General features: G+C 56.6%; 1 protein-coding gene across 1 annotated transcript in view; it reads right to left on the bottom strand.

Moving 5' to 3' along the window:
• Positions 1 to 5,558: 5,558 nt before the first annotated feature.
• EFCAB6 (EF-hand calcium binding domain 6) overlaps positions 5,559 to 11,086 on the bottom strand; it is a 253,365-nt gene continuing 247,837 nt past the window's right edge. Inside the window, exons 29-32 of the mRNA XM_045290796.1 lie at positions 10,073 to 10,124; positions 9,286 to 9,470; positions 7,858 to 8,007; positions 5,559 to 5,815 (exon numbers count right to left, since the gene is read on the bottom strand). Of these exons, the coding sequence (XP_045146731.1) occupies positions 5,693 to 5,815; positions 7,858 to 8,007; positions 9,286 to 9,470; positions 10,073 to 10,124 (510 nt within the window). The 3' untranslated portion in view covers positions 5,559 to 5,692. The remainder of the gene's footprint in view (positions 5,816 to 7,857; positions 8,008 to 9,285; positions 9,471 to 10,072; positions 10,125 to 11,086) is intronic.

Here is an 11,086-nt window from a genome sequence, read left to right as displayed (position 1 = left end):
GATATTGTCAAGTGCCATTGAGTCCGTCTGACTCATGGCAACCCTGTGTACAACACGACACACACACACTGCCCGGCCCAGTGCCATCTCCACAGGGGGTCTTGCGCTTGAGCACATTGAGGCAGCACCATGCCAACCGCCTTGTTGAAGGCCTTCCTCTCTTCCCTGCCCCGTGACGACGTTACCAAGCCTGATGTCCTTCCCCAGGGACCGGTCCACGCACGGTTCATCATCCAACTGGTTTATTCCAGAAAGCCATACATCTACACTTGTCTTTCTGGTCAGGGGATGGCTGCAGTCAAGTTCTCTCGGGTACACTTACTTTCATCTTGTTATGGTTCCTTAGCAACGATACTTTGTATCTCATGGGGAAAATACCCCCCCTTTTTTTTGAGGACAGGGTGAATGTGACATTTTAACAACACCCCCCGTGGAATCCAAATTGGCCAAGCAGAAGGGAAACTGTCTTTTGATGCAGACGATTGGATCCTCTACAGAGAAAACCCCAAAGACTTGGCACGAACATTTTGGGTACTGGGAGATTCGGAAAGAACCAGGGCAAAAGGTCAACATACAAAAAAATCACCGGCTTCCTTTACACGGAGGTTGAAAACACAACAAAACCTGAGTGTGCATCTTCTCGAATCATCAACGCTGCGCAGTGGGTATACGGAATGCAGTCCCCACACAGAACATCAGCTCTTTTTAGATGGACCGAGAGTTATAGGGAAGGTCGGGAAGACATCAAAGATGGCTTAAGAAAAGAGGTTTGATCCATCTTGACAGCGTGAAGAAACTTTGGATGAAGGTGGGACCTCACATGGTCCTGCATCTTCTAGTTTAGGGGAACATCTTGGCCTTGGCCGGTACTTGACCAGAAGGTGCCAGAAGCATTGGTTGATCCGAGCAGTAGCTCCTGGGGAGATCGGCTGGCCCAGTTAAATTCCAGGCAGCAACGTCAGCTCTGAAGGCTATTCCAGGGACCGATGTTTGGGATTTCAGAGGTGTGACCTTTAAATAATTCCCCCCATATGTTTGGAATGAACTAGTATATCACTGAACAAATCCAAGTCCACTTCAGTATTTCCTTTTCCTTTTCTTTCTCCCAGCCACTCAGCCAGTGTTTAGACCTGGCAGTAAGTAATCTGGAGGGCTCTCAGGGCTGTGAGCCTCCTTTCTCTCTCTTCTCCTCTCACTCCCGGTTTTAAGTCTTTATTTTGGATTTTAAAGGAAAAGGTATTCTGTAGGTATAATCTTGATAGATCTTTTCACAAGACACAGGATGATCGTCAGGACTTATTAGAAATGTTTGGAAAACTCTGTGGGTGAGAAAAAAGCCGGGGAAATACAGATTTTCTTCCCGTCATGACAATGCACGCGCTGTGTGTGTGCGCGTGTGTGCGTGTGTCTTGCTCAGGATGTCACAGATAAAGATCATGCCATCTGTAAACATAGTTCTACTTCTTGCTTTCCAATCTGATCTTTGATTTCCGCTCCATGGTATCTGATTGCTCTGGCTAGACCCTCCTGTGTGGTGTGAGAGGGGTGTCAGGGGACATGTACTGACCACTTTTCTGTCTCAGGGGAAAAGCCGGCGGTGGCCCATCACCATCAAGCGTGCCAGTAGCTTCGAGTTGATCACAGATGTCCTCTGTCACGGTGCATGTCACCCCCCCTTTCTATCCCCATTTGGTGGCAGCTTTTCTTGATCAGGGAAAGTGCCAGCTTTCCCCAAATGCTGTGTGTGCGTGGGAGATGATCCTGCAGCCTTGGCCTCTAGAAGTGGTGTGGATCGATTTCTGTTTGTTGAGTCGGCCTCCCGTTCTTGGTATAAATCCCACCTGGCGCTGCGAAGTAACCCCTTCTCTCGACTGCTGGACTCAGTTTGAGATTCAAAGCATTCCACCGCCAACCAGGTCGTTGCGGTTGGAACCCATCAGCTGCTCTTGGGGGGTGGGGGGGCTTATGGGTCAGTTTCTGTACAGAGTCTCGGCCTTGGAGACCCTGGGGGGCAGCTCCACTGGCCCCATGGAGCACTCGGAGTTGGAACGGCTGGGGCGTAGTGAGTGGGCTTAGGGTACTTACTATGCTTTGCGGAGGACATAGACACCTAGCTTCCTAAGGGCAGGGGTGGGATTCAGCTGGTTTACCTCGGTTCGGCAGAACCAATACCTAATTTTTTGTTGAGTTCGGTGAACTGGTGGTTAAAATGGCACTTGTAGTTAATACTCCTTACTCAGTTTGAATGTTTATCTGCACAACAGTGTATTCTAGGCACCAGTAGTGATGTTCATTCCGTCCCCAAGGATAAAAATTCAGACAGAATGCTTATCATCAAAGCAAAGCATATTGCAAGGGAGGAGGTCAATCAAGAAGCAATATGGAAATATCTTTAACACTTTTATAGTTTTTCTGTCCGTTATTATTTAGTATTAATATATTAAAACTCTTGTAATCTAGTCTGTGTACCTCTTTTATTGTTCTTAGACAGTAACTGTGTGAAATAATAAACAATCTTTTGGCATATTGTGTTTTATGTATATATATATATATATGGTTACTAGGGCGGTAGTTCTGTTGTGAAGTTAGTTGAATCCCACCACTGCCTAAGGGGCAGGGTCGTGGCCAGGAGTGGCCCTTCCTGGGGCATCTTTGGGTTTGGGGTCCGGGCAGCGCTGGCCTCCTGGGTTGAGTTGAAGATGCTGCCTCTCAGCATCCTGCCATGGAGGTGGTGAATCTCAAGATAAGCCCTGGGACGCCCTGGGAGGCATGGACAAGGGCAAGGGAGTCTGACCTTGTCGCCACCTGTTGCATCACATGTGACCCAGCACCTGTGGGGTCCACCCACAGAGGTTCCCCCCGTACCACATTGCTCCCCAACCTCCCCCGCTCACACACTGTGCGAAACTCAGCCAGCACGTGGACACCTACTGTGTGCCAGGCTGGGATGTTGGGTGAGCTCCTCTGTCGTTCTGCAGGGGTCTGATGTGGAGGGGTGGGCAGGGAGATGGGGCTGCCCTCAGTGACGCCGTCACCATGGAGGGGGTTCAGAGCAGGAGCACCTGCCTCCCACCTCCGCCCAGTCATGGGAGCATTCCCCAAGCCAATGTCCTCCAAGCTGGGCTCGGCGGGAGGGTCCCATGCACGGGGAGGCCCGGGAGGAGGCCTGGCCAGGAAGATCAAGGCCAGGCGGCAGACTGCCAGCACCAGGTGTGAGTCTCTCTCTGTCCTGCTCTGGCAGCTGGCTTCCTGCACAAACCTGCCCCCTTCCCACCAGGTTCCCGCTGGTCCCCCAACCTCCCTTCTCTGTCCACAAATGGAGCCTGTCTCCCCAGAGCAGCGGACACCTGCCAGCTCAGGTTCTGTAACAAAGCAAGACAGGGGACCACGTTGAGGTAGTTAGTTAATTGTGCCCACCTGTCCGATAAACACATGTGGAGTTAATTGAAGGGCAGAAGGATAAATGGCTCTATGGGCCTCGCCTTTCTAGTTCTTGGGTCTCTTGCTTTGTGATGGTTGCACCAGGGTGCAGCTGCCTTAGCCAGTTCGCTGCTTCAGCTGACAAGGCTCCCTTCCTGTAAGACATCCCCGAGTAGAAGCCACATGGACCTACCCCGATGCAGCCCTGGGTGCTGGAGCAGCCGTGTGGAGACCCCTATCAGCGCTGAGATGCTTACACGTTCACTGACTCAGCTTTCCTCCTGCAATCGGCATCATTGCATCTGTTTTGTGAGATGGAGGAGGACTTTGTGGATTGGTGTTGGACATATGGGTTAATGTTGACTTGTGGGCTTGGGCAGCACTGGGTTGGGATGTTTTCTTGACGTGCACTTAACCTTTATATAAAACTCTCTCTTATACATGATTTCTGTGGATTTGTTACTGTAAAGTACCCAGACTAACACACGCGTGCAGCACAGATCCCAAGGCCGGATGGGGTTCCCCTGCTGTAGTGCCCTGTGCCCCTGAACACAGGGCTCCGGACCACCCCCATAGGAGCAGGCATCCTCCCCGTGGCCTCCCGGTGGCCCCCACTTGTCTGGAACCCTGGGGTCCCCGAACGCACGCCCTGAACACACTGGGTCCCTGGAAGCAGGAGCTCCCTCCTCCCTCCTCCCAGGCCGCCTGCATCCACGCTCGTGGGCACCCTTCCTCCTTCCCTTGGCACCAGCCCCCACCCAGGGGTATCCATCTCCAACATGGGTGGAAGCTCCACCTTGCCAGGACACTGTGGTTGGAGGGGGTGGGCTGGGCAGGGGCGGCACCCATGGGCATCCTCCCTGCCTTTCTGAACAATCTGCTCGCTGGGCACAGCATCGGGCTCTGGGCTGGACCCGGGGCTCCTTCTGTGTCCAGCGGCCACACTGTGTCCTGTGTGCAGACAAACAGGTCATGGGACAGAGGCTGCAGAAGGGGTCTGCCCCACTGGTGGCGTGCCGTGCAGGCCACGGAACCACTGCTGTGGAGTGATTTTGACTCGTCGCGACCCTCGAAGACAGAGCCGAGCAGCCTCAGAGGGCTCCCAAGGCTGTCATCCCTCCAGACCTCTTAAAAGTGTTCAAAGGCAAAGATGTCGGATATAGAATCCAGCAAGACATGCATCCACCTACAACTCCTCTTCGACAAAGGGTTTCTAACAAACGGAGCAGCCTCACTCGGGCTCCTGTGTGCCACATTCACCCACACCTGGCGTGAGAGCCCAGGGGCCCTGGCCCCGGCCGATGCCCCCCCCCCGCCCCCCCGCAGTGATGCAGCACCTGACTCCCTGGGGTCCAGCTGAGAACCAGGTAGGGGGGCATTTGGGATGCCAGCCAACAGCAGGAGACAGCAGAACCCTGTCACTGAGACAGGGGGTCTATGCTGGATGGGCACATGGGCAGCGGGCCCTAGCCTGATTCTGCAGAACTCTGCTCCCCCCTGGGGGCCTCACCGGGGCCCCTCAAAGGGGTGGGGAGGCAGCTGTGCCCAGCAGCTGGGCCACAATACCCTGGGATGAGATGGGGGCTGAGGTGGGAGGGCTTGAGTGGCCAGAGGGCTGCGCCCTGCCCTTCTCTCCGCCAGACTCAGGGACTGCTCTCCCACTCTCCCACCCCCAGTCCCTTTTGGAACCTTCCAGAAGGCAGCACCCTTGTCCTCCACGCAGGTGGGGAAAAGAGGGGGACGGTCCTTCCTCAGCCTGTCACCCCGGTCCTTCCCCAGGAAGCCACTTGAGGGTCACTTTAAATGCCAGCCCACCCAGCTTGGGGCCTTTTGAGGGGCGTGTTTTTGGGGACCTCAGTAGTGTGACCCGGACACGTGTTTTGGGGGGACCTCAGTAGTGTGACCTGGACACAGAGGCGGCAGGCAGGTCGCAGCCTGTGGACATGTCCTCGCCGGGGGCCCAGGTCTTGAAAGGCACTGCTGCAAGGACTTGCATTTTTATTGGCTCCGACTCAGGGGCAGGGGACCGGTGTGGCGGGCAGCCTAGCCCCGAGCCCCGGCCTGGGGCTGGAGCAGACGGCACCCAGCCAAGCCGTGGCCAGCAGCTGGGAGGGCTGGCTGGGAATCAGGCTTTGCTTCTTAGACACTCTGGGGATTCACCAGCTCCCCGACTCCCCGTCATAGATTCTCTGGGTCTTGGGGGGGTGGGGCGGGTCTGGCCTGGCATCACCCCCCTTTCCCCGTCTGTGTGTGTGGGGCACGGCTGCTGGCCCTACTGGAGAAACGCTCGCAGGAAGTCATTGTAGGATATTTTGGAAGAGAGCGTCTTGTCGTAATATTCCAGGATGTGGAAAAACTCCTCCTCGGAGAGGTTGATGCTGTATTGCCTCAGGACCTGGGAGGGGAAGGCGTGGTCAGGAAGGGGGTGGAGGGGGTGGCCTCCTGGGGGCTGCGCTACCACTGTGTCCACCAGTTACTGGCTGTGGGTCCCGCGGCAAGCGTTCTCCCCTCCAAAGTGGAAGCCACTCGTTAGCGCTTTCCCCACTGCCAGGAGACGGCCCTGACCACCCTGTTCTTCAGGGTGGGTGTGATGGATGGAATTGTGGGCCCCGCCCACAATTAGATGCTTTCAGGTCCACAGAGTGTAGGGGTGGAATCCCACCTGTCTCAATCAGGCCACAGCCTGATGATGCCTCCATTAGGGGTGTGGCCTTCCCTCCCTCTCTCTGCCCGTTGCCTCCCTGCCTGCTGAGACTCTGCCTCTGACCCTGAGAGCCACTGGAGCCCTGCCATGCGTCCTTGGGCCCACAAGACTCGGCACCCACGGCCGTGATCTTCCTGCATTCTGCACCCTTGCATGTGGTTCTGAGAGTTTCAAGAGGGGCCTATGGACTCATATTGGTCCTTTGGACTTGACTTGGACTGGGATGGGATGGGGTGCTTTCTTGATATATAATTACTTCTCGATAAAAGCTCTTTCTTATGCACACATGAGTATTACTGGGTTTGTTTCTTGCCTCACACACCTCACCCAAACGTGATGTGCCCCCGGGCTGGGTGATGATCATTGGTCGTATTGAACTCTTCCCCACGGGGGATGAGCTGTGTTGTGAAGCCTCACCTTGTGGTGCTAACCGGGCAGGATGTGAACTAAGGGACCGGGGTGCATTGTGAGTCTGTTTGTTTGGAGAGGTAAGAGGGCTTGAACAAGCTAGCAGAGAGGAAGGAGCTGAGAGTGCCGAGCAGCCTGTGGCCCAGGAACCCCATGCTGAGAACCTGCTAGACCCAGAAGCCATGCAGAAAGCTGTCCCTGCCAGCCTGGGCTCAGGTGAGCAGACGGGGAGCTTGGACCAGCCCCTGCCTGTTGCTCCCAGCCCCCACTCTCCTGGTTGATGGAAGGTCTTCAGTGAATCAGACAGACTTGGGGACACATTATTTGCATTGTTCGCATTCTCTGTAGGTGTGTCCGTAGCCTTTTGGCGGTCTCCTGGCATGCCTTGGTTGACATGTGTTTTCTGAGCATGCGGTTTGCTTTCCCAAGGTTCCACAGGGCAGCCCTCTCATCGCTGGCAGGGGAAGTGGAGAGCGGGAGGCAGGCACAAGCTTGCTATTCAAGGGCTGGCGGGCCATGCCAACAGTGCATATTCCAATTCTCATCCCACCCCCACCCCCAAGGGTGGCCTATTCTTGATGTGGATGGAACATCCACGGCCAGGCTGAATTCCCCCAAGGGTGGAACTGGGGTGGGAATGGCTGGCAATGGGAGACTCGGGGGTGGGGGGATGGCTTTGGGTTCAGAAGGGTCCCTGCACCCTGGCTCTTTATAGGCACAAGGGTTCTATGTGGATTTGGGATTGTTGGGAGTGGCTTAGGGCCACCCTAGGGAGCTGAACATACTCTGATCACTTGGAGGGTGGTTGGGAAGCGCGGGGAGAGGAGGAGGGGCCAGGGCTGTCACTGAGAGTTTATCCCCATATGCTGTGACTTTGTGCTGTGGGTTCTGGGAGGGTGGCCTGACCCTGGCCCTGCAGGGATGGGAGGGAGACACTAGCCTGGAGCCTAGATGGGGGCTCCAGTTTCAGGGGTGCCTGGTTGAAATGAAGTCATGGAGGGGTTCTAGAAGCTCCGGAAGGAGGACCTGGAGTGGATGGGGTTGGGGTGGGGGCAGGTGTCTCATGGAGTCAGGGACGGGAGGTCAGCCTTCGGTGAGGTGGGGGAGGAGCATCTTTTGAGGTTTTCTGGCTTGGGGTTGGCCCCACCCCTGCCCAGGTAGGTCCTCAAAGCACAGGCTCCCTCACCCCCAGCCCTGCAGAGACAGGTGCCTCACACAGGTGCCCCCTCCCCGGTTCCCACGGCATGGCCGTGCCCGCTCTCCAGGCACCCATGGGCACAGGTGCGCTCAGAGCCCCCAGGTGCCCATCTGCACAGATGCCTCACCTTCCTGAAGTCACCCACGCCCAGCAGCCCCGTCCCGTCCTGGTCGTAGGCTTTGAAGGTGCGCCGCATGGGCCTCCAGCAGTGCAGGATCTTGGGCTGGATTCGTAGCAGGGCTGCGTAGAAGGACGATGTCTCCTCACCCGCCTCCTTCTGCAAGACCAGGGGTGGGGTGGGGCGGGGAGAGACCCTTGAACAGGAGGGTAGCTCAGGGTGCAGGTGTGTGTGTGTGGGCAGGGCCCAGGCCCCACAGGCTTTCAGCCCAAGAGTGCCTCTGAGGGCAGACTTGCCGTGGAAAACGCACACCCACCCAGCTGCCCAAGGCTCTGTGGCGGGGGCTGTCTGGAAATGTGATTTCATTTGACTTCCCCTTTCCTGGCTCTGCCGAGTCCCTGAGGGTGTGAATCCTGATTCTCTCCAAGGCCAATGGAAGGCCACCGGTCTGAGTCCCCCAGTGGCTCCTTGCAAGAAAGGCCCAGCAATCTCCTGAGACACCAGCCAACACAAGGGGAGCTGCACGGTGTCTACTGACCCCACACGAGGTGCCGGCACACCTGGTGGCCCCGGGGAGGTCCCTGCCTCTGCCACCGGAGGAGACAGCGGGACTACCCGTCCCCGCTCAGGGGCTGGGAAGTGACGGCTCAGGCTGGGGCCCCTCTACCATGGGGAGGCCCCCTGGCCTCAGGGGAGTGAGCGGGAGGGCGGGGCCATTCCAACATCAGGTGGGGAAGGAGGGTGGGGGGCTTCCAGTGTGAGTCGTCTACTGGGTTCAGATGATGAAGAGCTTCAGCGACCCTCCAGGTTGTAACGAAACCGAGTAGCCAGACCAGGTGCGCTGCGGTGCCCGGTGTCTGCAATAATCATGGCTCTGAGATTCCTTCCTGGAGGTGCCGTTAGGTTGAAGGTGAGATGACTTCGCCCCCAGGAGAGGACTTCACCGGGCTGGCAGTGGCCGGCCACGTGCGGCACACTTCGGGAGAGTCGAATGTGAACGTGGCACCGCACGGCACCCTTGGCACGGGCTTGCTGTGCTGCCAGTGGCGATCTGGGCGGGAAGTGCCCCGTGTCTACGATGGGCGCTGTATCTGGACCCACAAGCCCTGGACCCTCGTGGCCATGCTGAACCGGGGGCTTGGGGGCTGCTCTCACTCCTGAGGGACTGCTTGGGACGTAAGTGAAGCAGGAAACAAGGCAACGGAGCCTTCCTCGGCAACCATCCGCCTGGCGAATACTGACGGCCTGGGCAGGTGTCTGAGCCGACCGAGGCCCAGGGACTCCTCGCTGCTGGCAGAGCAGGGCTGGCTCTGGGCCAGCGACCCTTTCCCTAAAGGTGCCGGGCACCCTTGCTGTCAATCTCCCCCCGTGCCAGGGCCTGAACAGAAGGTGCGAGGACCCCGCCGGACTCTCCCCACAATGAGCGCCGCTGCCTACCATGTGGTGTATGTTCTGAATCTTCATCCTGCGCATCAGGGACGTCTCCTTCGCCGTCAGCAGCAGGACGCAGCTCTGGATGAAGTTGCAGTACGCGAACTTCCCGTTGTTCTTGAGGTCGTACTTGGTGATGAGCTGCTGGCTCTCCTCCCGGCTGAGGTCCAGGTTGTATTTCTCCACCAATGCTGAAGACAAGGTGCTCCGTTCAGTTGGTGGGTGCCTGTTCCTTCCCCATACTCTTGCTTGTCCATCCATCCTTCCTTCCCATCTATCCTTCCTTCCATCCATCCATCCACCCATCCTTCCTTCCTTCCATCCCATCTATCCTTATCCTTCCATCCATCCATCCATCCATCCATCCATCCATCCATCCATCCATCCATCCTTCCTTTATTCCATCCCATCTGTCCATACAATCTATCCTTCCATCCATCCTTCTTTCCTTCCATCCCATTTATCCATCCATTCATCACCCATCATCCATCCATGTATCCCTCCACCCACCCACCTGTCCCATCCACCACCCATCTGCCAAGACTTTCTGCTCCCATAAGAGGCACAGTGTCAGAAGCCCGCAGGGGCAGTTCTGCCCTGTCCCACAGGGTTGCTGTGAGCCCGCATCGACTTGATGGCAGTGAGTTTCTGTTCTTTTCTCTGCCCTACGTCCTCGCATGGCCTGGTGACCTGTGATTCCCGGTGGGTTGGTGGGCAGGCACAGACAAGGACAGGTTCAAGACAAAACGTGGTGTTGTCAGGAGGGGTGGCCCCAGTCCCGCTGGGCCCTCACTGTCCCCGGCCTGTATGGTCACATGGACACCACAGTGCAGGGCAGACTGAAGCTGCAGGGATGGGGCCCAAAGGGCAAGAGTTTCCCTAGCAGAGCTCGGGGTCGGGGGCTTGTGAAGTCTGCGGAGTGGGGCTAGAAGAGCCTTGCCAGCCTCAGGAGGGGGCCCCCGGGGCTGGCCCCTGAAAACATCTTTTACCGATGGGGTGGGAGGCAGAGGATCAGGGTCTGTCAGGTGATGGGGATGATGACCCAACACATACAAACAGCAGATAACCCGAAGGTGTGGACCACCCAATCGGGGGGCATTGCTGGGCCATGCCAGCATCTGAATGTGGCCTTGGGGTCAGCATGGTGGCCTTGAGCTGGCAGATCCTCCTGTCTGAAGGTGGACACACAGTCTACCCTGCATGGGGCCCTGTTACTACTCAAGACTGGGCTTCCCTAAAAGGAAGGGACAATTCAACCAGGGTGCAGCAAAGCACCAATGAAACACGCATCATTCCTCCAGCTCCTGAATGCCCCCTCCCCACTATCATGACCCAGTCCTACCTGGCTAGACCAGTGTGCGTGCCTTGGCACAGATAAGAGCTCTCGACACAAGGAATTCAGGACGGATAAAACCCTCAGGAACAGTAGTGGGGGTAACAATCTCATGAGGGCAGGGCGATGGTGGGGGCAGGGGAGGAGGGGAGATGGGGAGAAAGGGGAAACCCACCACAAGGTTGGATCTATAGCCCACCCCCAGGGGGGCAAATAACAGAAATATGGGTGAAGGGAGACAACGGACGGTGTAAGACACAAAATAACAATGATTACATACAATCATTGATCAAGGATTCATGAGCGTAGGAGGGCTAGGGAGGGAGGGGGAAAGAGAGGAGCTGCTACCAGGGCTCAAGTAGAAAGACACTGGTTTGGAAGTGTTGATGGCAACATATGTATAAGTGTGCTTGATACAATCGAATGATGAATTGTCATAAGGTTTGTAAGAGCCCCCCCTCCGCCAAATAAAAT

This window comes from Echinops telfairi, unplaced genomic scaffold, assembly GCF_000313985.2.
Source record: "Echinops telfairi isolate 266 unplaced genomic scaffold, ASM31398v2 ScPeMD7_2;HRSCAF=8, whole genome shotgun sequence".
Taxonomy (NCBI): Eukaryota; Metazoa; Chordata; class Mammalia; order Afrosoricida; family Tenrecidae; genus Echinops; species Echinops telfairi.
This window is presented reverse-complemented; position numbering and strand designations above follow the sequence as displayed.